Source organism: Anser brachyrhynchus (assembly GCF_964034855.1).
Source record: "Anser brachyrhynchus genome assembly, chromosome: 17".
In the NCBI taxonomy this organism is placed as follows: Eukaryota; Metazoa; Chordata; class Aves; order Anseriformes; family Anatidae; genus Anser; species Anser brachyrhynchus.
The window spans coordinates 11,850,627-11,877,355 of record NC_137710.1 but is presented as its reverse complement, the minus strand read 5'-3'; the positions used below and the strand labels follow the sequence as shown (position 1 = coordinate 11,877,355).

General features: G+C 55.3%; 3 protein-coding genes and 1 long non-coding RNA gene across 7 annotated transcripts in view; 3 read left to right on the top strand and 1 right to left on the bottom strand.

Annotated features, from left to right (window-relative positions):
• The window catches only part of SRRM4 (serine/arginine repetitive matrix 4), an 83,224-nt gene extending 73,550 nt beyond the window's left edge, over nt 1–9,674 (top strand). The window contains exons 24-27 of the mRNA XM_080559138.1: nt 1,383–1,604; nt 1,835–1,945; nt 3,666–3,809; nt 4,413–9,674. Of these exons, the coding sequence (XP_080415264.1) occupies nt 1,383–1,604; nt 1,835–1,945; nt 3,666–3,809; nt 4,413–4,677 (742 nt within the window). The 3' untranslated portion in view covers nt 4,678–9,674. The remainder of the gene's footprint in view (nt 1–1,382; nt 1,605–1,834; nt 1,946–3,665; nt 3,810–4,412) is intronic.
• Nucleotides 9,675–11,567: 1,893 nt separating this feature from the next.
• Nucleotides 11,568–15,192, top strand: HSPB8 (heat shock protein family B (small) member 8). Its single transcript, XM_080559173.1, has 3 exons — nt 11,568–12,522; nt 13,536–13,599; nt 14,430–15,192. The coding sequence occupies exons 1-3, from the start codon at nt 12,144–12,146 to the stop codon at nt 14,587–14,589; spliced, it is 603 nt and encodes a 200-aa protein (XP_080415299.1). The 5' UTR covers nt 11,568–12,143; the 3' UTR covers nt 14,590–15,192.
• On the bottom strand, nt 14,831–21,136 carry LOC308179277. Its single transcript, XR_013940317.1, has 2 exons — nt 20,401–21,136; nt 14,831–19,332 (listed from the first exon to the last, which is right to left on the bottom strand). It is a non-coding gene; the product is annotated as an uncharacterized lncRNA (long non-coding RNA).
• Nucleotides 21,137–21,308: 172 nt separating this feature from the next.
• Nucleotides 21,309–26,729, top strand: part of CCDC60 (coiled-coil domain containing 60) — a 62,077-nt gene continuing 56,656 nt past the window's right edge. For 2 of the 4 annotated variants that reach the window (XM_080559137.1, XM_080559136.1), the window contains exon 1: nt 21,309–22,068. In XM_080559137.1, coding sequence (XP_080415263.1) covers nt 21,661–22,068 — 408 coding nt within the window. In that variant the 5' untranslated portion in view covers nt 21,309–21,660. The remainder of the gene's footprint in view (nt 22,069–26,729) is intronic. The other 2 variants (XM_080559135.1, XM_080559134.1) reach the window with 2 other exon arrangements.

The window sequence follows — 26,729 nt, the reverse complement described above, 5'->3', positions numbered from 1 at the left end:
AGCCAAATACCCGCTACGGCGTTGCTCTGTATCTCCTGCCTGCTTGCCAGTTGCAGTGGTGAGCTGGCAGGGAGGTTTTTGTGGTCTGGAGAGAGTTAGATGTAAATCAGACCCGCGGTCTTGCCAGTCTGGAGTCGGGAACCCAGCATTGAGCAACGCTTTAGCCTGAGGAGGAAGATGAAAACCCAGCCATCGCACCCCTGGGCAATGCCCGTGCCTGCTCTTCTGGCATTAATGTGGCTCGCCTGGGGTTTGGCCCTGTGCAGAGCTGTGTCCTGAGCACAGCCCTGCTCTGCTGGACACGACCGTGTCGTTGGCCCTTCTGGGCAAATTCTGGAAAGGTGCCTGAGGGGTTCCCTTGCAAATTATTTTACTGTGGGGAAGGGAAACGCGATTAATTTTCACGGAAACCATTATGGGCTGTTTTTTCACCTGTCCAACAAGACAAATCCAGTCTGTGCCTTCCGGCCTCCTTTCAGGACTGGTCCCGAGCAACCAGATAGAATTTTGTGCACGTGGGGAGCACAGGGGGAGGCAGGTGCTGTGCTGGCTGTGGGATAACACAGCAGCAGCTCTGTGCACTGGGACTACGATGCTGCTGGAGCTGGAGTCAAACAGTCTGGTGCCACAGGACATCATCAGGAGAGGGGTGTAGGTGCCAGCCTCCATCACTGCCTCCCTTTCCTGGGGATTTGCCCAGTGATGCTGAGGATGAAGGCGCTGAAGCACAAGGGCTGGTACCCAAGGCTGTGCTCAGGCAGTGGTGTTAGGGAGCAATTCCAGGCCCTCAGGTCTTAAACGCCAAACGTTAGAGCCAGGCTGTGGTCCAGGAGTGGGAAGGAGCCAGGGGAATTGGTATTAGGAAGAACAAGTCCTGAATTTTCAGTCAGAGGATACAATTTTGAGGCCCTATATACTTCTCACACCGTGACTCCAGTGGGATAACTCTGCCTTCGCATGGGTGGAGCTGGAATTGCAGCTGGCCATTGCTGTTGGTAGGCCAGCCCCGATTCACAGCCAGGACACTTCTCCTGGGAGTGCAGGGATTCACACAGGCCTCTCGAAAGGTGGTGGGACGTGCGTGCTCACACTGCTGTGCAGGCCCGGAGCCCTGGCCTTCCTTGCTGTAGGGCTTCTCCTTGCCTCGCTGCCTCCCCAGGGCCTGCAGGGCATGGGGCAGAAGAGCTGCCTGAGACTTGGCCCACAGCCTGGAGGCTGAGCTCTTGGGCTCTGACCGCACACGCTGGGCCTCCTGCAGCAGGAGCCTAGGAAATCAGGAGGTTTTTATCCCCGCTTTGGGACTGGGAGGATGGGAGTGCTGTTAGCTCATGTAAGCTGTAAGCCACGGCTTAACTGACCACCCAAATATATTATGTTTTCAGAGCGTGCCTGTCCTTGTGTCTCAGCTGTTCGGAGGAGAAGAAGCGAGATTTGTCCCCGTCCCCAGCCCCCAGCTCCCCGGCAAGGCCGTGCTCCCGCAGCGAGTCGTACAGCAGCACAGGCAGGTCCTCCCCTGGCTCCAGCCGCTCCAGCCGCTCCCGCTCCTCACACCACAGGGCCTCCCCCAAGTACTCCCGAAGCAGGTCCTGCTCTTCAGGGAAGAGGTAAGGCCAGTGCAAATGGCTGTCTCTGTGACCCTGGGCAACGTCCAGCCCCTTGCAGGCTGTCAGACTCCTTGAGGAAGTGGGTGAAAGGGTTTGTGTGTGCGCGTAGGGAGCCACATAGCTCCTGCAATATGGGACATCTCTTCCCCCCATTAGCCTAGATAAGGAGGAATCTGGACCTGTCTCATCTTCCAGCATCTTTAATTCATGTGTTTATTCTCTATCCCCAGGTCTTCTTCACGGTCCCCCAGCTATTCCTCCAAATCCTGCAAAAAAAGTCCTGGAAGCAGGAGTTCAAAGCCTCGCCGGAGCCCCAGTTACTCCCGCTACAGCCCTAGCAGGTACATCTATCTCTGCATGTGATAATTGCTGCCTCGTGCATTCCCACTGCCTCCATCTCTTGCTTGTACTCCAGCCTGCTTTCTGGGTCCCTCTGTCAGCCCCAAACTGCTCCCCAGGCTTCCTCACTAGGTGCTTCAGGCACCCCAATACTCCTCACCAGAGTGAAGGAGGAGCAGGGAGACACGGAGCAAGGTTTCTATCAGCATGTTATGTTGGCCTGCAGCCCTATGGAAATATCTTCCCATTTATTGCCCCAGAGCTGGTGCTGGTAGCAGAGGAAAGAGCCCAGCAGTGAGCCTTTCGCTTTCTGTGGCAAGAGGGGATTTCCTATAGCCGAGGAATAACCACCCTGCATTGATTCAGGGGAATTTCACTCTGAAACGTCCCGCTTTCAGGGCAGGGAGGGAGGCTGGTATATCCCCAGCACTGAAGCATCACAGCACCTCATACTCAGAGCGTGCGGCGTGCGAGGCGGCTCTTCCTCCGCTCCGACCTGCTGCGAAGGACGCGCTGCTCGGCAGAGTGCACCGATGGCTGCTCGGTGATGTTTGCCAGGGCCTCGTGCAAGTAGGAGGTGCCTCACAGGAAAACGCGGGGAGTGCCCTCCCTGTCATGCTGGGGGCCAGCAACGGGGCTGTGAGCAGCGGGCAGAGTGTTAGGCTCCAGCCGGGTCTGCCCGTGGCTTCCATCATCCAAGAAGCCCACGGCAGCCAGCAGCACACCCCTGCGGCGGGGCTGCAGCCCTTGTCAGAGAGAAATCTTAGTGCAGCAGGGAAAGACGCTCTGCTTTTCAGGGCTGCAGCTCTGCCAAAGAGGTGTCAGGCCCTGCGAAGTGTCCCTGCTGTGTGGGCAGATGCCAGGTACCCTCGTGCTGGCGCTCGTTCAGCCATGCAAGGGGAAGCACGGTCCAGGCGACTCTGCTCACTCCACACCCTGCAGAAGACACGCATCTCACAGCTCAGCCCCGGAGATGCCTTTGGGCGGCTTTTTTTTTTCTGGTAACATCTCTGCTGCTGAGCATACTGTGAACATTTGGCACCCTTAAATGTTACATTCCCCGGGGCTTGATTCCTGCAAGCTGCGACAGTCCCTGCTCTGCCGTAGGAGAACGTTTCCTGTGTGCAGGGCCCGGGCTCCTGGTCTGTAACGTAGCGCTTTGCAGATGGCACCGAGCAGGGAACGGGGTGTATGAAATCATCTGTGTTCTGCAGAAGGGCCTGTGCTGACGTGTACGGCAATTTAACAAAAGATAAAACCATAGCAACCCCGACACTCCTTCTGGCGAGCCGTGCGGAGCCGCGTGGCCCTGCAGGGATACCTGGGGCCCTCGGCGCGCGTGGGGCCCGCTGGCAGGGCTGTGCTCGCCCGGTTTTGCAGCACAGCCAGCAAGAGCAGCTTTAGCAGAGCTGTGGAAATACCGAGCACAGCTACAGGAACGGGTACGGGGAAACCATCTTAGCTCAGCAGCGTGGGGCAGCCAGGAGGCTGCTGAATCCTCCAGGCAGCCCAGAATCGGTCGGTGTCTGTCTGTCAGGCCGGATGAGTGTCTCACTGCCCGGCTGATTGTGTGTGCAGGGCTGATGCCACCAGAGCACTGAGCTTTAGGGTGTTCCCTTTCGGAGCTGCGTGCCTTTGTGGGTCATTTTCTGTGCATTCAACCCCCACCCAGCCAACTGCACCTGCACGAGCCCAGCGCTGACTGTTCCCAACCTTCCCTAGGGACCGTGAGCGAGAGCACAAGTACGGCTCCAGCGAGAAGGAGTCGCACAGGGAGCGCGACCGGCGGCGGCGGTGCTCCTACTCGCCCCTGAGGAAACGCAGGAGAGACTCCCCCAGCCACCTGGAAGCTCGGCGCATCACGAGGTACGGGGACATTCTGCGACACAGGCCTGTGCTTCGGAGGGAGGCAGGTTCAGCTGTCCCTGCTGGGGGACGTGGGCTGTCCTCTGGTCCCAGCCCTTGCCAGTGGAGGTTGCTCCAGCAGGAGGCCGGTTCCCCTGAGCCTGATCAGCAGGCCCGTCCGCCACTCCTAGAGCTTCAGGATTTCCAGCTAGAGGCAGAGAGAGGATTCAGGGGTCTCATTTACAGCCACTGAAGAAGAAAGACAGATGAAGTCAGAGCAGGGACTTGCCCATCAGATACGAGATGCATCCCCCTACAGGCGTTTTGCTTTGCCCTCTCCTGTGGTAGATGTCCCGGGTACAGAGAACCTGTAGCCCTCAAGCTGAGGGCTTCTGAGGACAGCATCAGGCAGAGCCCAGCCTCAGACTTGGTGCTTGGGGCGTTCCCCAGGGCCCTGGAAGTGGGTGGCTGGAATCCCAAAGCCTGTCAGATACCTACTTTATTTCTTTTAAATAAACAAATAAGCTGGGAGGCTGTCGTACGGCATAAACAGTGCTTTTTGGAGATTTAGGCAGTAAATCTGTCCTGGCGTTCCTGGTAATCCACATCTTTTTGTCCCCACAGTGCCCGCAAACGCCCCATCCCCTACTATCGGCCCAGTCCTTCCTCCTCCAGCAGCGCCAGCAGCTATTCCTCTTGGTACAGCACCTTTAGCCGCTCCCCCAGCCGGAGCCGGAGCTACTCCAGCTCCCGGACGAGCCGGAGCCGCAGCTGGAGCAGCAGCAGCGGGGAGGGCAGGAGCCGCAGCCGCAGCTCAGGCCCCAGAAGCAGCCGCAGCCGGAGCAGGAGCTCTGAGTCAGGAGGCAGCTCCGACAGCCTGCGGCGCTAGGGAGTGCCGCCGAGGGCTCGCACGCTGCCGGCACCTCCGAATTCCTGGCATTCTCCACGTCCTTCCCACCTACCCGGCCATCGATAGCAATCACCCCGATACCGATGCGATGGCAGCACCAGGTCTCCCTTCCCCACTTCGGACAGAGTAAGAGGCCGCGTGCACCCGGCGCAGCCCCTTCGCCGCCTTGCAGAGAGGATGGATCTGTCCCGGCTCCCCCAGCCGGGGCTGGAAGAAGGGTCAGTGCCCTGCGGAGAGCCTGTTACAACAGACCTGCTCCATCCTCACCAACATCCCCCGTCTCCCCATCACCGCCGTCCGCCGAGAGCCACCAGCTGGTCCAAAGGAAGAATTCGTCTCCTTGCTCTTCTCCTGCCAAACTGGTAGCCAGCAGATTAATTTCCCTTGGAGGAAGAGACACATTTAGGGAGGAATTTGCTGGGAAGCTTTGGTGATGAGTGGGGGTGACCTGTCATAACCAAGGCAAATATCAGGTCCCATGGGTGTCTCCCCCAGAGTTTCTGCCTGCTCTGCAGCAGGCCTCTTCCATGAGAATATTTATTTATTGCCATAAGCCAGGCTCTGCTATAAATAGAAGGCTAGAAATCCCTCCTGATGTTAATTCCCGGGGGAAAAAAAAAAAAAGCTCCTGCCCTTTCCTACCAGGTTCATCTTTCGCAGGGTCATTCTGTTTCCCTCCAGCACTGTGACTCGTGAACGCACTGCTGAGGTCTGAAGCAGATTTGGGAGTGGGGAGTCGGTGCCACAGCGTGAGAGGTGAGGCTGTGGGGTTCCCTTCTTGGAGGACTCTCTTGCAGTCTGGGGACAGTTCAGGTTTTTCTAAGGGTTCCTTGATCTCTGAGAGCAAGGTGGGACTGGGAGGAGACAAGGGCACTGGGTTAACTCCAGCGGGGTACCCGCAGTGGGGTGTAGGGGGAGCACACGGGGTCAGAAGGGCGCTGTGTGAGCCAGGCGATCCCAGCTCCCCGTTCTCATAACAGACAGCAGTTGTCAATAGAAGGAGGGTTTGGGGAAATAATTTCTCCTTGAGACGCTCAGGCTCCCCTTGAAGGCAGGATCAGCAGCCCCAGCACTCCATGCGTAAGACAAGAGGACATTTTCCCTCCCTGGCACTACGCAGCCGAAAAGGCTCTGCTCTCAGCTCCGACCACGGGGTGACCGAGCAGCCCCCAGACACGCGGCGCAGGGCCTGGCCTCCCCCAGCGCTCCATCGCTCCGAGGCTCTTCCCCTCCTCGCAGCTGCAGCAGGGTACACGGGACCCCGATTTGGTGCTGGGGGGACGGAGCGGCGTGAGGGGGGACAGGAAGGGCCCCCACTAATTGCCTGTTTTTCCCAGGAGGGCCCTGCCTGCCTGGGCGGCCCTGCGGTTTTGTCTCCCTGCCAGGCTTGCCAGCCCAGCTGCCTGCGCAATTACTGTGTTTTGCAGGGTAACAAAGGCTTCTCCCAGCACAGGCTGAGCTGGTGCTGAGGATTTTCTTTCTCTTACAACACCTGGCTGCTTAGAGACGCTAATTTAGGCTTAAGACTTCCCTCCCTCCCTTTTTCCATCCCCTCCCCTTCCATCCTGCGTGATTATTAACAAGTTTGGGCTTAATGAGTCAAGGAGGTGTGTCACGTAAGTGTCACAGAAAAGGGCTAAGGGGAGCCAGCATCTGCTGGAGGAGGAGAGGGCTTAGAAAGAAAAGCAAACTCACCGGATAAAGAGTTACCCAGGGCCCTGCTCCTGCTGGCAGCAGGTAAAGGGGCCAAGCTGTGAGCAGACGGAAGACAAACACAGCCTGGATGATTGCCTTATCAAGCAAATAAGCGTGTTATCTGTTGGAAAAAACAGTAGCGAGGGTTATACTTCTACCTGGCTGGTACACGGGGAGGCTTGATGCCAGGGGTCCCCTTTTCCCAGTCTCCTTCCCACTGCTGGTCCCCCTTGCCCTGTGCCTTCCAGCCCAAGCCCCGCTTATTTCCCGGTCCCCCTGCCTTGTTCCGTGGGGGTAGTCTGAGGGTGGCTGAGGCACGGAGCTGGGCGCTGGGCTGGGCTCCTGGGGCTGCTCGGTGGGGAGGCATCCAGCTCCTGGGAGGGCACTTCCTAGGGCACAGAGAAGCACGTTCCTGGCAGGGCTGAGCAAACCCAGGGGGCTGTGGCTGAGGATCGAAGACAGGGTGTTCGTGCAGCAGGGTGCTGCTTCCTTCCCCTGCCCTGGGCCTGGCAGCAGCCCCTTGGCCATCTTCTGCGGTGAGCTCCCTTCTCGTAAAGGGCTGAAAACCTCAGGCTTCTCCCCCAGAGAGTCTCTCCCAGTTTGGCATTTGTGTGCCCTGTCGTGCTCCATACAAGACCTGATCGCAGTGACTGGAGACCCAACCCCAAATCCACTGGTGCACGGAGAGTTGCCTCCTGCCCGAGTACCCCTGAAGACACACTTGCGTCTGCAGCAAGGCAGCAGCGAGCCAGGCGGGCAAAAACCAGGAAAGAAATGAAGAGCTTTGGGCAACCGGTGTAAATATCCAAACCCAACACTGACTTGAGTTCCTCGTGGCTGGGGACGGACGAACAAACACCGCGTCGGGGGCAGTGGCACATGCCGACAGCGGGACGGGAGGTGACCGGTCCGGCTGACCCGCACCTCCAGGACTGCCTCCGCCTGCACAGTCCATGGCAGCTAAACGCTCCTGGGGTTTCCCAAGTGACTCGCGTTGGAGCAAACCTCTTTATTTATTTATTTATTTATTTATTATTATTCTATTTTTAATTGTACGTCCGAATGGATGCAGGTGGTCGCCGTTACCAGTATTTATTTATTCTATTTTTTGGGAGGGGGAGGTTGTGGGGGGAGGGACGATAAGTTATTTTCGGATCTGTTTGCCTGTTCTGAACGTCTCCGTGTCGCTGCTGTTGTGTAGAGATTCTCGCAGCGCCTGCCTCTCGGCCAGGGGTGGCTGCTTTGCGGGCTGGGCTCCAGCTGCTGCCGGCCCTGCTTCCCCCGGCCCCGCTGCTGAAACCGGGCTGCTCGGCACCGCTCCGCCGGCTTCCCTGGGAGGAGGACGCCGTCGCCAGGGCGCCCCGGTGTTTATCGCCGCGCCATGACCCACCCATGGAAAAACTGAAGAAGTCAGACCGTGAGAGAGCGAGCTGTCTGCGGGAGGTGCTTGCAAAATCCAGCCTCCGGTGACAGGACCTAACCGTCTGCGTGTACACGTGTGTGTGTGTATGTGTATGTGCCGATGTGCATATACATGTATGTTTCCCTCAGTGGTATTTATCTCTTTATTTTTTAACTTATTTAAGGTTTTCCAGTACAATCCAGACCATCAACCTCCCTGTCAGTGGACAACTGGGTTTTCTGTCAGTTTGCGAGAAGCCCGTGAGCTTTTCTGTCTCTGTGCCTTTTGCCAGTGCTTCTTTTATTTACTTAATTTTTTTTTGCATTTTCACTCATTCGTTGCTGTTATGGGATTTTTTGCTCTGTGTCCGGCATCCCAGACTGCTGCTGTCTGCGAGGAGCAGCTTCCAGCTGGCGGGCAGCTCGGTCCTTTTGGTGCAGGTGAATCGCTGCTCATCGGCAGCCGCTGCACCCAGGACCAGCTGGGGCCTCACCGAGAGCAGCGAGGCGTTGGGGGAATCTCTCTGCCACCTTTTGGAAGCACTGTCTCAAAGGGTAGAGTTCTCTTTCCTCATTCAAGGGCTCCTTCCTGCCCGTGATTTTGTTTCCGTCCCAAGCACCCTGGTTGCCTTTCCACGGCAGAGCACACGACACAGCACCCACAGCACACGTGTCCCCCTGGGACGCTCCCTGCTCCCTGGACCAGCCTTGTCTTGGGGTTCCTCCTCTCCCACCCCATGCATCAGGGCCAGATTCCAGCAAATCCAGCCCAATCCCCCTGTGGTTTTGCTGAAAAGTGCAGAGGAGGGAGACTTCAAAGCACCGTTGTGTTATTTCACCACGGGTTGCAGCACTCGCTTGTGCTCTGCTTTATGTTGACCGCAACTTTTCTCAATGTTTTTGTTGTTCTGGGGGACTGACGTTGTACCAAACCTGTCTGCAACAGCCAATCAACGTTATTTTGCTATGCATTGTACATATATTGAAAAGGCTGAGAGGACTCAGCCTCTTATTTAATATTTATTTCTCCTATTTATTGAGCATTACTTAGGAAAACTATTTGGGTCTTGCCATTGGGTCCAGGAACGTTTGAGCCTTTTGCATGCAGCGAGGTGTGCCGTATACACTGGAGAGGGGTGACTAAACACGGGGGCTGGCCTCTGCCAGCTCGGGAGCATGTGCCAGACCAACGAGGCTCATTGGGAGCTCAACCACCAGAGATTTAGGGAGAAATATCAGGGCTGCGGAGCTCGCTCCTGTCCTCTCCCAAGTGCTGCAATGAGCAGGAGCTGGCTGCAGGCATCGCTCCCTTCTGTGAAACAAAGGTATTTGTCTGAAGTAGGATATTTGCTTGAGAAAGGGATGGATTTAGGTGCCTAACTGAAGTCTTTGCCCTTTAGTGTCCAGAGGGGCTTTATTATCTCTGTACTCAAGGATGGATAATTCCTGTGACTTTTGCTGCTACCTGGAGGTTTGCACAGGATCAGGAGGGTCTCCGAAGCACCGCTACATCTGCTGTTGCAGCAACAGCTTCACGGTAAAGCAGCCTGACTTCTGGGCTGTTGCTTAGAGAACAGCACCCCGAGCCCCACCAGGGCAGCTCTCCATGTTCAAAATCCAGGGAATGGGGAGATTTAGAACAAAAGCCAAGACGGGAGAAAAGCTGCCAGGGAAACAGTGTCCCTGTTTTCTCACCTGTTGGTCGATTCCTTACCAAATTACACCGGTGCATCTGTTCATCTGACTCCATTGTAAAACTACCTTTGCTTTCCATGGAAATGCATACTGTATTCTTTAGTCTTCCTGGGGTATTTGAGTTGTTAGCCTGTTTAGAAAAAGGGTTCCAATAAAGATTCAGATGGTATCTGGTTCTCCTCACAGCCCCGTTTCTCATGTTCCTTTTGGATGCGGCTGGGTGTGGCAGGATATTTTGGGTTCTTTCAGCTGCTCGGTGGGGTAGGACATGTGCCTACACTCTCAGCTGCTGAGAACTGGGTCCTCAGGGCACGGACTGGAGCAGAAACAGTTGTTTGGGTTCCTGCCAGCTCTCCTTTCCTCGCTGGGCCAGGCTTTTGCTGCCCTTTGCCATGGGATTTGGGTCCCCCGCAGTTCAGCCACCACTAGCGCAAGCCAGAAACGCAGCTGTTGCACCAGGGGGGTCAGGGTTTGGGGGCTCCACAGGGAGGATGCCCCTCACCTGGGGATGCTTCTCAGGACCAGATGTGAGCGCTGGTCGTGGCACCGGGCTGAGCCCCGCTGGCAGCTCATATGTGCACCCGGGAAGGCTCCGGCCATGGAACAGACAACAGGGACACGGGGCAGCGTCCCCACGTCCCTCGGCAGATGGGTGGCCGTGCCGCGCTCCCCAGAGCTGACGTGGCGCTGCTGGCAGCCGCGGGGCCGGCTGGGCGGTGGGAGGCGACTGGGAGGTTTGGAGTGACAACAGGAGCTAAATCGGGATGGCCCCGGAGAGGGACGTGTGACTAATAGGGATAAACAAGGCGACAAGGCGAATTCCTGGCCGGGGAGGGAGGATGGCCTGGAGCTACTGGGGAGATGTGGGACTGAGGATGTGGGGAGGCTCCTGGAAATGCAGCAGGGATGGTGGTGGCCATGGGGCTGCCCTAAGCCTCCCCGAGGCTCAGTCCCTCTTCCTGTGGGCCTGTGTCACCCCCAGGACACCTGTGTCACCCCGACTGGGGGGAGCCCTCAGCCAGGCAGGACAAAGGGACAGAGAAGGACGCTTTGGCCTCTTCTGGCAGCTGCCTCCCTGCTCCTCCCAGGCATCTCCAGGGCGTCCCCTTTGGTCCCCAGAGAGCCCCCGCCATGCCTGGCCGTGCCCCCACGCACGCAGTGGTGCAGGAGCCGGGGGCTGAGCAGGGGAAGCGGCCGTTCCCTACGCCAGCAAAGGCAGCTCCCTCCCCAGCGGTACCGCGTCGGCGCAGCGTGATTAATGCCGTCAGAGTGACCAGCAGCTGAGTTGCTGCACGGCCTGCAGCGCGTTACAGCCTCCCCGCTGCAATTAGTGCCATCGAGTCCATTAGAAAAATTGCAGATGCTGGAGAGCAGGAGCGTGAGGCAGAGCCGGGGAGAGGACGCGGCGTGAGGAAGCGGTCCAGCACCCGGCACTGCGCAGCCTCGGCGACATCCCCCGGCGCGCCGCATCGCCCACCCACCCCAGCCGTGCCAGGACCCCCTGCAGGGACACCACCAGGTACCCCCACTCGCACCACCGGGTACACCGCTCGCGCCACCGCCACCGCACCCCTTCCCCCTGCGCGCTGCCCTGTAATTAGCTCCGCCACCACCGCGCGGGCTGTGATTAGCGCCTCGCCCTGCTGCGGCAGGGCCGGGCATGCGGCGAGGAGGGGGGCGAGGGGGCGAGGACCGTGCCTGGTTGCTTTGTGGGGTCCCGCTCCTCCCCCCCCCCCCCAGGCAGTTTGGGAGCATTGCTCCAGGCCCAGCCCCGGGCATCAGCCCACAAATCCCAACCAGCTTCGTCCCCTCCTGTGCCGTGCTATGGGGATGGCGGTGACACATTTCCCAGCACAGTGGGCTGCTCGGTGGCATGGGGACACGTGGCCATACAGTGCGGGGGCCGGACCCACTGTGGGGGTATTTTTAATGGGTGACATTGGGGCGAAAGGGATGAGCTCCGGGGTTATTTTTAGGCAGGGGCTGGGGCAGCTGCTGAAAACGCCATGGCCCTGTGGCTGCTGGGATCCTCGGGCCAGCGGGAGAGGTCAGCTGCCGCAGCCCAGATTCTCCACGGCTGTTTCATCCTCTCCAAAATACTCGGCTGACAGGGCAGGAATTGCAAAACACAGCCTCCCCCCTCCCAAAGCCGTATAAATAGCGCTCGCCCGGCGGCTGGAAGGTTACAGAAGTTTCTCGGCTCCGAGCTCAAGCATTTATTGCGGCTCTCACCCGGGAGCGGCGGGGAAGCCGCACCGTGATTGTAGGAGACAGAGGGGAGAGATAAGCTTTTAATCTTGGGATATTCGTGTTTGTTTGTTTGTTTTTCCTTCTCCGGCCGAGAAGTTTTATTTTCCACCACCCGATCCCTGGGACTGAAGCCAACCAGGAAGCTTTTTTTTTTTTTTCTTGGTCCAGAGATCTCCTCCGTCCTTCCTGCACTTGCTTTTCAAGCACCGAATGGTTCAGCCCTGAATTGGGGTTCCTCCGTCGCCCTCCGCCTGGTGCCAGGGAGGGAGCAGCCCCCACCGCGCCCGCCCAAGCCCCCGCCCGCGTGGATGCGCCTGCCCCGGGCCGGGCTCCCCGGGGAATTTTGCAGCCAGGAGCAGCCCCACTGAGGCTCCGTGAGCCCCGAGCCGCCGGAGCGGCGAGCCATGGCCGACAGCCAGCTGCCCTTCTCCTGCCATTACCCCGGCAGGCGAAGCGTCCGCGACCCTTTCCGGGAGCCCGGCTTGACCTCGCGCCTCCTGGACGATGATTTCGGCATGTCGCCCTTCCCCGGGGACCTGACGGCGGACTGGCCCGACTGGGCTCGGCCCCGGCTCACCACCACCTGGCCGGGCCCGCTGCGCGCCGGCATGGCCCGCGCCTCCACCATGGCCCCCGGCTACGGCGCCCGCTTCGGGGGGTACCCCGAGAGCCGCAGCCCCGTGCCCGCCTCCCGCGAGCCCTGGAAGGTGTGCGTCAACGTGCACAGCTTCAAACCCGAGGAGCTGACGGTCAAAACCAAGGACGGCTACGTCGAGGTGTCAGGTGAGAGCCGAAGTGCGGGGAGGAGGAGGAGGAGGATGGGGCGCGAAGGTCCTGCCCTGCCTGCGGCATGCCCACGGGCTCAGTGCAGAAGGGGTTGGGGATGTGGTGGGGGACCCTGCTCAGGAGCCGTGGTGGCATGCTTGCTGCCAAAATGGAAAGGAAAAGTCTCCTTTGGGGTAAATCTCCCCGATTTCAGTCCCAGCTGGCATCCAGTAGCAAGCTGCTGAGAGGGGCCCCAGCTTGTCTGGGTTAATTATAGCCGTGTGAGGCCAGAGCAGAGGGAGAGAGGGAGATTCCCTTTAAAGGGGCCGAGAGCGAGGCAGCCAGAAGCACCTCCCTAAAAATCCAGCCGTGACGCCCCAACAATTTGCCCCCGGCCCCAAGCATCCCCCAGGCCAACGTCCCACACCTCCTGGGGCTGCTGTGCTGCAGTATTTGCCCCGGGGGCTGATTTGGGGTGTGGGGGGACACTGTGGGTTGGGGGGGGACCGAGTGGCCTCAGAACTCAAACCCCACCTAGGGGGGCTCTCATACAGCACCTGGCAGCTTGGCGGAGGATGGGGGCAAGGGGATGGGGCCCCTCCAAAGATTTTATCACGTCTGGGGGCTCCTTCTTCAGCTCCATCTCTTGGCAGCAAGCAGGACCCAGGCCCTCATGGGAAACGAAGGTGTTTGGCAGGGGAAAACACCCCATCCTCCTCTACTTCCTCCTCCTCCTCAGACCAGTGCAGCCCCAGAGGCCGGGCACTTGCTGCTGCCTCAAGCTGCTGGCATCTCCCTTCCCTTCTTTTTTTTCCCGAGAGAGGCATTTTAGAATCACTTCATTGTGACGATCGCTCCCATTTTAAGCTCAAGGCCTGGCTGGGTCTGGCGTCTCCCTCCCCACGTGGAAGCCTCTGTGCTGGGGAAGGGAAAACCTCTCCTTTGGAAACTTTCCTGGGTTTTGTTTTGCTTGTTGGGTTAACCAAAGGAGCCCTGCGGGGTGGTGACACTGCCTTTGTCCTTCCCCCCAGGCAAACACGAGGAGCAGCAGGTGGAAGGAGGCATCGTCTCCAAGAACTTCACCAAGAAAATCCAGTAGGTATCACCTGGCCCCGGGGCATCCTCCTACGCCCTCTACAAGCACAACCCCATCCCCATGACATGGGATGGCCACAGCACTGCTGTCTCCACCCCAAAATCTGCCCTGACATGAGAGCGGGCAGGCATGGAGCAGCGCCCAGGGTGATTTTCGGTCCCCTCCCTGCATTTTGGACCCCAGCAGGAGAGGGGTGCACTGTGCCAGCACATCCTGCGGGGCCGCGAAGCGCTGATCCCATCACCAGCCCCAAAATACACCCATTCATCAGCGCGCGGCCGCGTGCGTACCCGAGTACATATCCGAATGATGTCAGGCAGATCGCTATCGCCTTGACTCACTCAGTAAGAGCAGCGGGGAAGGTGAGCCAGCACCAGGTGCAAACCGCAAGGAAGCGGCGGGGCTTTTGCCGCTTGGCTTCCCCAGAATATTCCTGGGAAAAAGCTGCGTGCGCGGGGCGGCCGTGCCGGGTGAGAGGCAGGCGCCGAGGCTCCTTTTACGGGCAAGGCGCTGGGCACAACGCAGGCAGCGGCATGGGGCTGATTTACTCATGCTCGGCAGAAGCCGGGCCAGCGCAGGCGGTGGTGACGTCCTGTCAAACACATCTGCCACGGAGATTAAACAGAGCGCCCGGCGGGTGGCGAGGCGGCCAAGAGACCGCTCTGAATATCCCCGGCGCGTTCCTGGGAGCTACGGGAACAACAGGGGGATTCGGAGAGCGTCGCGGGGGCTGCTGACCCTGCCCATGTGGGCATTCCCAGCAGGGATGCTGTGAGCCACACGGCCACTCCAGCTCCTAAACACATTTGTCTCTCTGTCCCCGCTCCAGGCTGCCCTATGAGGTGGATCCCATCACCGTCTTCGCCTCCTTGTCGCCGGAGGGGCTGCTGATCATCGAGGCGCCCCAGATCCCCCCATACCAGCAGTACGGTGAGGGCGGCTGCGGCAGTGAGATCCCCGTGGAGAGCCCGGAGGCCACCTGCGCCTGACGGCCCCCCGCACCCTGGTGGCCTCCTCTCTGCTCCCCGCTCCCCCCCGACCCCGCTCCCCGGTCCCCAGCGGGGTGGCCCCGGGGCACAGCCTCTCCTGCTCGTGGGGATGGCAGCGCCCGCGGCCCCCCGGGACCGGCTGCCACGGCCACCGTCACTGCGGTTTTGCAGCGGTCTGATGGCCTGGTAGAGGGTTTTGTGTCCGTCAGACCGGGCAGAACGGGTGTCCTCGTTACGGTCCTTTTGTTTTTTTTTTTTTGCCGTAAGGTGAGCAGGCGGGATGTTTGTAATGATAGCAAAAAAGTGCCCTTTTCTCCTCTTAAATTGAAGTGGAATCCCGTGGTCCTGTGTCGTCGTCTTCTCTGTTTGTTTTTTTTTTTTTGAACTCCATCTCCACAAACGGCCCCTCGCCAACCCGAAGGCACACGTCCGGTGGCGGGGGCTGACAGCATAGCCCTGTCCCCCCCCGACAGCCAAACCCCCACCGGACCTGCTGAGAAATGTAAACTGTCTGCATGTTTGAACATTTTTTTTTCTTTTTCCAAAGAGAACTTGTGCTTTTACTTTTCAGACTTGAAGAATAAAGATGAGTTGATGTTCTTAGCCTCTGCTGGTGTTGGCTGAGCTGGAGGGCTGGGAGGCAAGGGCAGGGGCAGATGGGGATGCTCGTGGGCATTTCCGTACCCTCTGGATGGGCTGCACACCTTTGTTTCTACTTGGGGATGATAAACCAGCCTCTCAGCTGGGAAACTGGGGTTTGTCCCCACATCATCCCCACTCACATGTCCCCCAACAAGCTCCTGGCCGCAGCTCAGCCCTGCAACCCAATGCCCAGGGCACGGCAAAGCAGCGGTGCCAATGGGCGCCTGGAGCGGGCACCTGGTTTTCCATGGCGCCAGGGCCTTGGAGTTAAAAATACAGCTCACATGCTGCACCCGGGCTCGTTCAGGGCTTGGTTACCAACAACAGCCCCGCCGTGTGCTGTAAACCCTGGCCCTGGCATTCCCCAGAGCACGGCAGCCTTGCTCGCGCAGGGGCTGGGGGGGACGAGCTGCAGCTGAGCCCTGCTACACCCCCGGGGTATTTGGAGAGGGCTCCAGGCCTGGGGCATGGAGAGCCCAGGCTTGGCTCTTTGGGAGCTGGAACAGAGGTAGGAGCTGCTGGGTGGATGTTGGTGAAACGGGGGCATGTTACTCAGCCTCTAAAACTCCGCAAATGTCCCCAAACTGCCCTGGGGGGTGGCGAGGGATTGCCCAGCTGGGTTCCATTCTCGGCTTTCTCTCCTGCTCATCTGCAGCTGGAGGAAGGTGGTTTATGTCTTTATTCACTTTCTGGTCTATTTGGTTCCGTTTCCCGACTAACTCCTTAATAACGTCTTATAAACAATGCTGTGAAATGCACCAGGGGTAATTCCTTACCAGCTGAGGCTGCATTGGCAACAAAGCCCCGTAAGAGGGGCAGCTTGCCGGGCCTCTTTGGTGAGCACCCCCTTGAGCTGCTGGATCCTCCGGGAACCCCACGCCAACAAAGAAGGTGCAGATCAGCGCTATATATATATTTTTTTTAAGTGCTGCCTGATCACTGCAGCGAGGGAGGCTTTAAAAATAAATACTGCTCCGAGTGTTTCAGCAGGTGGAGGAACAGGTTTGGAAACGCTGCGGCGTGATTCCAGCAGCTCGGCCCCGTGCCCGGGGCTGTCTGTCTGTCCTCAGCCCCTGGGTGAGATGAGGCTGTGAAACCATCAGCCCCATAACAAAACACTGCGATAGCCACTCCAATTACATTACGTTTTTATGGCCTCGTTGCAATTACGCTGCATTTTATGGTGTCACGGTGTATTATGCCTTGTGGCTTAACACCCGCTCCGGTGCGGGGCCTCCTGTGCAGGGAGCACCGAGGGGCGTCCTGTGTCCCCCCCCCCGAGGACGAGGCGAGCTCCCTGCGTGTCCCCGAGGATTCGTTTCCCAAAAATGGAAGCAAAAAGCCGAACTGATTGCTTTTGGCTGGCAGCATGCGGGGCAGGGTAAGCAGCACACAGGCAGCTCCGGGGAGGGCCAGAGGCACCAGGCATCCTCGGAGGCCCCCCTTCGTCCTGTGGCCGAGGAGGATCCGTGCCCCTCGGCCCCCCCGACTCCCCCCTGCCCTGCTCAGGTCTCTGCAGGGCTTGATGCAGCTCCTTGGGCGTTTTTTCCTTCCCAGAGCATCCCTCAGCATGCTTCAGGCTGGCTCTCACACAAACCCAGGCTCACTCAGCATGAATCCGTTCCTTTTCTCCCCAGAGACTATCCCATAATGGTTCTGGTTTTCCTCTGCTCAAGTCCACATCATTTTTACATACTTTTTTTTTTTCATGTTTCTATTTGGAGTTCCTCCTCCTTTGGAGTCTTTGCTTTGCTGTATCCCTGCTCTCTACTTGCAGAGCAAATCTCATCCCCTTTTTTTCCCTCATGTCTCCAAAGAGGTGTTTTTGTCACACGATGGCCACTGGGACGGAGAAGCAAAAATGCCTTCTTTTCCTCTAATAAAAGAACCCGATGCCAACCAGATGCCTTTCCATCCCTTAAATCAGAGGCTGAGCACTTCAGCAGCAGCTCCCAGTCTGTGCCACCACCCTGTGGAGCATCACCAGCCCCTTCCAGGGACCCCAGCTTCCTCCCCATGAGCAAATAATGTGCTGTACCCACGGGGGATGACTCTGCTTCTGGAAACACCACAGATAACTACGGGATGTCCTGCCATTTGGTGTAGCAGACAGATGCTCTGCAGCAACCCCCCCCAAAGGAGCCCAATTCCCCCTCCATTTTCTTCTTTCATCTTGCAACAAAAAGCCCCCTGTCCGAGGCAGCCTTGGAGATCTCTCCTTATTAAGAAATCTCCTTGAAACACGTTACAGCAGCCGAGGAGGGTGGTCATGAAGCACAGAAAGCCTGCAGAAGAGCTCATTAGAACAAAAAAAAATACAACTAATTGGAATAAATCAAGCTAAACCTTCTCCAGCGTGAAGGTAAAGCAAGGTGCGAGTGCTTTTCCTAGGATGGTGCTGACCCCAGGTTCCTCTCTGGAGCCAAGGCCTGGCCTCGTGGGAAGGCTGCGGTGATGGAGCAAAAGGTGATGCAAAGCTGGGTTTATGGGGTTTTGGGGTTTTTAGCTGGTAGCAGTGAGGCCGCGTTGGCTCTGAGTTACTTCTCCTCCGGTCTCTTAAGAGGTGCGGGATGGGTGCCCTGAGATGGGTGCTGGGGGGCACCTTGGGGTTCCTGCACCTCCCAAGAGAAGTTCTGGAGATCTCACCATGCTCCTCACCACAGTTAACACCAAGGGTGCCAGGGAGCACAGGGCAGCGGCACCAGGGTGCCCCACGGTGCTGGCTGTGGCTGGGGCACCAGGGCTGGTGGCATCGCTGCCGCTTGTGCCAGAAGGGGACGTTGCTCCAGCACAGGGAAATGAATTAGTTTCATTAAGTTGAAACGATTAGCTTCAGGCATTGATAATGGTACTTAATGGGTCTAACACATTTTTTTTTGTGATTATGCTGTTGTATACAGCGGTGTACATCATTAATATTCGTCTTTAAACCTCCCTGCTTTCATTGCCACTCATTATTTTTGAGTCCTTCTCATGCCTGAGCCCACTCAGCTGCCTGTGGGGGCTCTGCCCATGAAGAATACCCTAGCTGAGCTGATGGCCAGGATCATCGGGCAGCAGGAGGCTGGGATTTGGCTGCAGGAGATGGGGAAAAGGCTGGAGTTCTCCATTGCCCCCAAGGAGCATCGCCACCTTCTCCATGCTCTTGCTGAAACGTGGCATTGCCCCGAGGAACAGCCAGGCTTTCCTGCTCCTTCCTCTCCCGACCCCTTGCAATCTGATTAATCCGTTAGGATTAACCTCTCTTTAACAGCTTGATTAGCTGCATTTTAAAACTCCATTTGTTTTCCTCTTTGCATCAAGCCTGAGCCAAAAAAAGCGGCCAATTTGCAGCGACGCTGATTTGCTGCAATTTCCAAAAATCAGCGCGAGTTGCAGGGAGGCGTGCTCGGCATTTTGATCCCTGCTCGGCGAGCAGGAGCCGTCTTTGGGGGAGAAAACAGCAGGAATGGCTGGAGGGAGGAGGAAAATGTCCTGCTGGGGGGAACTGGTGCCCACATGAAGTGATGAGCATGGGGCAGCAGGGCCAGCCCTCGCCCTAGCAGGGTTTGATGGCCAAAGATCTGCTCGTGTGGTCCAGAAGCTGCTTGGGTGAACTGGCTTGGGGTTGGGCTTGCTGTATTTATGCAGCTGCTGACCTTGAAGGCAACCCACTGACCCACAGTGAGCTCTCAATTCATCCCTTGGGAGCTTCCTTTAGGTGGAAATCAATGTTTGAGCATCGACGGGGAGTACAAGTCATTGACGTGCACATACGTGCCTGCAGCTTCACCTGGTTAGGAAAGCAGGTTCAAAGGAGGTTCGCAGTGGGTTCAGAGCTCTGCTAAGGAATATTTTCCTCCTTCCCAAAGCTAAACAAGCATAAATTGAGCAGAAATTGCCACAAAGCCAAGCACAGGGCTTTGCTCAGTGGGACCGCACCGCTCGAAGCCAGGCTCACCACCAGCCTGCACGGTGGTGCTGGGGCTGGGGAAGTCTCGGGAGCCGTCTGTGAGCTGTCAAAATATCTCATAAGTGGCAGCTGAGGCTTAAAACGCTTCATGCTGCCGCACAATTTAGGGGGAAGCATCTCGCATTTCCATAGCCATCCAGTGCGATTTCCTGAAATTGCAATGATATGAGAAAATGTCTTTTAAAGTGGCACCCAGATGGCCGGGGGCTGGGGGGGGAGGAATTGTGCTGCTTGAATTCTACTCGGGTACACTGAAGCTCAAAGGACCTTAAAGGTCATGTAGGATTTTCCCCAGCATGGGGCTGCGGTGTTTGGCCACCAACCCCCTGAGAGCCGCAGAGCTGGCTCCTAATCCATCCTCAAATAATCCTAATTCATCCTCAAACTGTGTGCCCGCCACCAGCACTTTTCCTTTTGCGATGGGATGAGGTTTGGGCAGCTCCGCAGGAGCTTGAGGTCCCCTCCCAATCCTCAGGGCATCTTCACGCCCACCTCCATTTTCTGCCTCACGCAAACTCCCCCCCCCAGTGCCTGCCGCAGGGCACAAAATGGAGGACGGTGCCGGCGAGGGGGCGGCTGCTCTTTTTGGAAGGATCTCTTTTTGGAAGGATCTCTTTGAGGTTTGGAAGCAGCGAAGACACTGTGAGACGGAGATCTGACAGCACCTCAGCTTCCCCGGCCTGTGAGCGCAGCGCTGACGAGCCAGGCCGCAGCGGCCTCCCCTCAGCCTCGCAGCTCACTGCAAGGAGCCGAGAGCTGCCTGCCCCCCAAAGCACCCCCGAGGCCCCAAATCTCTTCATTTTCTGCACCAGGGATTTCATGAGGGCTGGCTGGTTGGTGCTCCCAAAGGCTGGGAGCTGGGATGCAGCTATCGTCTGGAGAAAATGGACACATGGAGAAAAGGGTGAGGACTGAAGGAGGAGGCCGTTCCCACAAAGCTGCCAAAAGCAAAGGGCTGCTGAGCTCAGGGACAGCTTTGCATATCCACGGCTGTCCTTGAGGGGTAAGCAAATAAAAGCTAAGGACAAAAAGAAAAGAAAAAGCCTTAAAAGCGGTGACAGCAAACACTGAGGACAGCGGTAACGAGCGTAACCTCCTCCTCTGCAGCAGCAACAGAGAAGATAGGGCTGTAATTGGTAAAAGCTGTTAAATTGCCACCAAAAATTGTAAGTTGGACAGAGAAATGACATGGAAGGAAAAGAGGGATAAATGCATACCTGTCTGTCCCCGAATGCCTTGTGGAATGGAAGCTGGCAATGAAAAGGACGGGAGAGAAACGTGCCCAAGAGCCAGGCAAAGGCTGCACCCAGCACCTGCTGTGGGAGGAAAATGCCTTTGTGTGCCGACCCCAAAATCAAGAATTTTCAAAGTTTTGAGGTTTTTTTTGTTTGTTTGTTTGGTTTTTTTTTGTTTTGTTTTTTAAAAAAGCATGCACTGGGCAGCAGCACAAAGTGGGGCCAATTGCACATCTGTTTTTCAGATGCAAAAGCATTGTTGTGTTGGTGCAGAAGCACATTTTTAGGCATCAATGCTGCTTCGAAATCCCACTTCCATAGCTGTCCTAACCTTGTTGTGGTATTTCTCACAGCTGTCGCAGCTACCAGGCGTGGGGGTGTTTCTTCTCAGCTGCAAACAGCCACGACCGTGCTGCAGCCAAGGAGAAACTCCAAGCTAGTTGCTGCCTCCTGGTGCCCCCCCAGTATGGGTTTTACAAGAGGAATCCCTTTGCAATCCCCTGCTCTGGCCCTCTTGGGGGTGCAGCAATGCTCGCTTTGCATGGCCGTGCAGCGCAGCCTCAACCCTAACAGTGAGCAAGCTGCCATTGGAGGCACCCGCGCTGCAAGGCCTGTTCCTCAGCCATGCAAAACGTTCACTGCTCGGCCCCTCGTGCACGGCCCTGTGCAATGCTCCTTGCTCAGCCCCTTCTGCACGGCCCCGTGCAACATTTGCTGCTTGGGCGCACACGGCGGGGGGGGGGGGGGGGGCGCTGTGCGCGCGGCGCCGCGCGGGGGTTTCCCGGGTAACGGCGGGCGCGCGGCTCCTTGTGGCAGCGGCGCCGCCTCAGGGCTCCCTCAGGGGGTAGCGGGGCCCCGGGGGGGGGTCCTCGGGCAGCTCCCCCACAGGGGTCGGGGGCGAGGGGCTCGCTGTGTGAGGGGCTGTGGGCAGGGGGAGGTTGAAAACGGTGGAAAATAAAGTTTCTGTGCGGTGGAGCCCTTCAGAGGGGCGCGCCGGGTGCTCCCCAGGAGGCGGGTTTGGGTTTTGGGGTCCCCTGAGGCTCAGGGTTCGCTCAGCAGGCTGAGGGGGAGTGAGACATAAAGTATAGTGTTAGTCGATGGCTGCTGCGGGGTTACACCTCAGAAGGGTAAGAAGAAAGCTCACTTGGAGGTTTGGGCAGCAGGTGTTTGTTTTTGTGACTGGAAAAGTGGAATTATCAATAGCATAGGGAGTTAAAACACAGCTGTTCCCGTTCAGGAGCAATGCCAGCACCAGCTACACCTCAGAGCAGCAAAGTTGAGGCACCTGTGGCCACCAGCACAGGTAAAAGCAGCAGGCCCAAGGCACCTTTGTTGCCAGACTCTACTAAAACCAGCAGGGTCAAGGTACTGGCAGCCACTAAGGTGTCGAATCCTCAGGATTTTGTGCACATTCAGGCTTTGCCTGGTGTTGCTCAGAAAGAAGGGAAGGTTTTGGCCAGAAGCAGGAGGATTTACAGAAGCAGCGAGCCTTCAAGAAAACAAGTGTTCTGGGAAAACTACCACAGGAGGCAAGAGCAATTCACGCAGGGACACTTCACCCCCGTGGGGGAGCCATACTGGGAGCTTGGCGAGATTCTCTACACAGACCCAAAGAAACTCACCCTCTGCTCCTTGGGACAGCTCACGCAGGTAGGAACGACTTTTCTGTTTGTGTTTAAATTAAAAAATCAAGGAGGCTTTTCTCCTAAGTGATTTGCATACTCCTACTTCCTGGGAAAAGAATAACTATTTCTGTTTAAAGAAGTGTTTGAAATATTCCATGCCTTTCTGTCAGTAATTGTAATCTGCTTTTAGATTTGATGGAAATAGAGTCTTTGTAAGTAAAGTGTAACCACTTTGATATGTGTATTATGATTTTGGGAACTGTTTTTTGTGATTTCTGTAAAGTTCTTCATGAGAGCAGTTAAAATAGAGCAAAGACGATAGCAGATTAATGAATGAAAAGGAAAGTGTAGGACAACGAGTATACATAAAGGAGAATACTCGGGGCAAGGTATGAGATCCGTCTTGAGAGATCCTTGAAGGAGGGGAATTGTGCTAAGGGCATGAGGATAAAAGGTTGTAAGGCAGGGATGAGCAATGGTGGTGGTTAAGGTGTGAGCACAAAGCTCAAAGCTGAGCATAAGAATGGTATGAAGAGTGATGTTTGTGAGACAATTTACGTAGGTAGGGATGGCGGTGGTGGTGGTGGATTAATTATTTTTTTACTTCATGTCCATATTTGAGTTTCTGAAAGGTCTAACAGGATTAGCTTGGAGCGCCTGCGTTTGTGAGCATGGTTATTTTCTCCTGGTTTCCTCAGTGCTACATACCCGTGAACTCCCTGGGGCTCGTTCTATCTCAAGTTGCTTTTAAACCCACCTGGAATCGTTAAACCCCAGGGACAAGGACCCAGTTGCTGATGCTTGAGATGAGACTGGAGCGTTCTGCCATTTTCTTTCCACTCTGCTATTGCTTCATGCAAGGACATCTGGAGCAACCTGAGTTTTCTGTGCTCCTTTGGGTAGAGAGCAATTTTCCTTCTGGTCTCTCTGCACAGAGAGGAGTAACTCCTGGCTCTACAGCCCACAATCTGCAGCATCAGTCTCTGCAAATTTGACCCTGCTCCTTTTAATGGGGTGCCCAAAGGATACTCTCTGGCAGATGCTACAGAATCAGCGTGGTTGTTCTTCAGGGTAGGCAGGAACGGGAGAGAAGGCACAGAGTCCTGTTGTGTGTGGGGTTGCGTAAAGGTGTAAAGTCTCCCCAAGGGAGTTCAGGTGTACAAAAGGCTTCCGTTGGGAGCGCTTTTTGATGGGAGAAAGTGGCACCATATGTATTTTATAGGGTCCTGGTTAGGGTTAGCGCTAGGGTTATGGTTAGGGCTAGGTTAGCTCCACCATTAGGGTTAGGATTAGCTCTGCTGTTAGGGTTAGGGCTGGGGTTGGGGTTAAGGGTAGGGTTTGGATAAGGGTTTGGTTAGGGTTTGGGTTAGGATTTAGGGTTATGGTTAGGGTTCAGGTTAGCTCCGTCATCAGGGTGAGGGTTAGCATGAGCATGAGGGTGAGGGTTTGGGTTTCATTTAGGGTTAGGGTTAAGTCCGCCATCAGGGCTACAGTTCGGGCTAGGGTTAGCTCCATCGTTAGGGTTAGTTCCGCCGTTAGGGTTGGGTTACGGTTAGGGCAGGGGTTAGCTCTGCTGTTAGGGTTAGTTCTGCCGTTAGGATTAGGGCTAGGGTTAGCTCTACCATTAGGGTTAGTTCCTCCATTAGGGTTAGGGTTGGGTTAGGGGTAGGGTTAGGGCTGTGGTTAGCTGCACCATTAGGGTTAGTGTTAGTTCTGCCATTAGGGTTAGGCTTCGGTTACTGTTAGGGCTAGGTTTAGCTCCACAGTTAGGGTTAGTTCCGCCATTAGGGTTAGGGTTTAGTGTTAGGGTTAGGTTTAGTGTTAGGGTTAGGTTTAGGGCTAGGGTTAGCTCCATCATTAGGGTTAGGGTTAGTTTTGCTGGTTGGGTTAGGTTTAGGAGTATGGCTAGGGTTAGCTCCACCGTTAGGGTTAGGGTTAGTCCCGCCATTAGGGTTAGCATTAGGCCTAGGGACAAGGTTAGCTGCACTGTCAGGGTTGGGTTAGGGTTAGGAGTAGGTCCAGGGTTAGCTCCACTGATAGGGTTAGGGTTAGTTCTGCCGTTAGGGTTAGGGATAGGGTTAAGGTTAGCTCCACTTTTAGGTTTAGGTTTAATTCAGCCGTTAGGGTTAGGGTTAGCTCCACCATTACGGTCGGGTTTAGTTCCGCCGTTAGGGCTAGGGTTAGCGTTAGGGCTAGTGTTAGGGTTATTGTTAGGGCTTGGGTTAGCTTCGCCTTTAGGATCAGGGTTAGTTCCGCCATTGGGGTTAGGGTTGGGTTAGGTTTAGGGGTAAGGCTAAGGTTAGCTCTATTGTTAAGGTTAGGGGTAATTCCGTGGTTAGGGCTAGGGTAAGATTGGGTTAGTGTTAGCTCCTCCTTTAGGTTTAGATTTAGTTCCGCCATTAGGGTTACGGTTAGGGTTGGGTAAGGTTTAGAAGTAGGGCTAGGGTTAGTTCCGCCATTAGGGTTAGGTTTAGGGTTAGCTGCACCATTAGGGTTAGTTCCGCCATTAGGGTTAGGTTTGGGTTAGGGTTATGGTTAGGGCTAGGTTTAGCTCCACCTTTAGGGTTAGATTTAGTTCCGCCATTAGGGTTACGGTTAGGATTTGGTTAGGGTTAAGAGTAGGGCTAGGGTTAGCTGCACCGTTAGGGTTAGGATTAGTTCTGCCGTTAGGGTTAGGTTTGGGTTAGGTTTACGGTTAGGGCTAGGGTTAGCTCCACCTTTAGGGTTAGATCTAGTTCCGCCATTAGGGTTACGGTTGAGTTAGCTGTAGGAGTAAGGCTAGGGTAAGCTCCACCGTTAGGGTTTAGTTCCGCCATTAGGTTTAGGGTTGGGTTAGGGTTAGCTACGCCGTTAGGGTTACTGTTAGGGCTAGGGTTAGCTCCACCTTTAGGGTTAGATCTAGTTCCGCCATTATGGTTATGGTTTAGTTAGCTGTAGGAGTAGGGCTAGGGTAAGCTCCACTGCTAGCGTTAGGGTTAGTTCCGCCATTAGTTTTAGGGTTGGGTTAGGGTTAGCTGCACTGTTAGGGTTAGTTCCACGGTTAGGGTTATTGTTGGCTGGGGTCAGCTCTACGGTTAGGGTTAGGGTCAGGGCTGGGGTCAACTGCACCATTAGGGTTTGTGTTAGTTCCGCTGTTAGGGTTAGGTTTTGGTTAGGTTTACGGTTAGCTGGCTGAACTTTAGGTTTATGGGAAGGGTTAGGGTTAGAGTTTTGTTTCGTGCTATGGTTAGGTCTAGAGGTTCAGGTTAGGTTTATGGTTAGGGTTAGTTTTTTTTAGGGTTAGGGTTTACGTTATGGTTAGCGTTAGGGTTAGGCTTAGCGTTACAGTTATATTTACTTTTGAGTGTTTGAAAAGAGTGAAGGCGCAGAGTCCTGTTGTGTGGGGGGTTGCCTAAAGGCTCCCCAAGGGAGTTCAAGTGTACTGAGTGGCTTCCATTGGGAGCACTTTTTGATGGAAGAAAGTTGCACCCTACGTGTTTTTTAGGGTCCTAATTAGGGTTAGGTTTAATGTTTCGGTTATGCCACTTGATGTGTGGTTGTGTGATTTGTTTTTTATGCATGAAGCTGAAGCTATTGGGGATATAATTGCACATCCTTCCTTTTTGCAGAGAGCATGGTTAAAAGCACTAGATAGTCTTGAAGTGTCAGGCTAACTATTTTATGTTCCCCTAAAGGGGATTGGTTACTGTGTTAGAAAATCTACACGCTTGGTGCTTAATCTGACCGGTCTTCGGCTTCCCTCCCTCATGATAGACCGGCGAAAGCCCTGTATTTCATGCTGTTCGTACACCAAGTCTCACTATTGAAGCTACTCCACAGATATCTATTTAAAATGTGTTTTTTTAAAGATACTAAAGCAAACAAACAATGTGTTCCTACTGCCTATTTTAAAAATACTTCATATGTAACAAAAATACAGGTTATGGGTTTTTTACCCATAGCAGTCTCTGTGCTATTCAGAATACCTTGAGAAGATTGTAGATCTACTGGATGTGACTAATTATAGGTATCAGAGAGCATAATATTCCTAGAGTTAAGAAACACGCTCTCTTTAATTATTGCATTTGTACTCATCTCTGCTTTCTGAGTTAGCGTTTTCCTCAGCAAGAACTACAGCTGATGATTTGCAGTGGTGAATGACAATAAATTTTGTAAACAGCAAGAAGATGATAAAAGGCCTGCGGGTTGGGCATGCTAATATCTGCCATCAGATTACACTTTGTAAGCTGGTATTATCAAAAATAAGATCTTAAGAGCTAAAAACATTTGCGTAATAAGTATGCTGGGGTAGTTACACAAAATTATGTGGACATTGGGTATGTAGTAATTGCACATCTAAAATCCTTTATATACATATACGTGATGACAACAAACGTGTTTAGAAAAGCAATATGTTCATTGAAGCTTTTTGTGTCTGTATTAAGTAAATTTGACCGCTGAAGCCTGGTATTTGAAAGTTCTGACTGTTGCATTGGAAACTCTGCTGTCCTGAGGTCACACAGTGAATACAGCATCTGTCTTACAATACAAGTACTAAGTAAAGCTGGGTCCATGCAGTGAAAGAATTTCTTTCCCATGCAGCCTGATGGAACAAAGTAACCCCCTTCCAAACTTCTAGCAGTACCACAGAGGGAGGGGGAAAGCTCAGCAAGTGTAGAGGTATCTTGAGAAGTTGAATGGGCCATG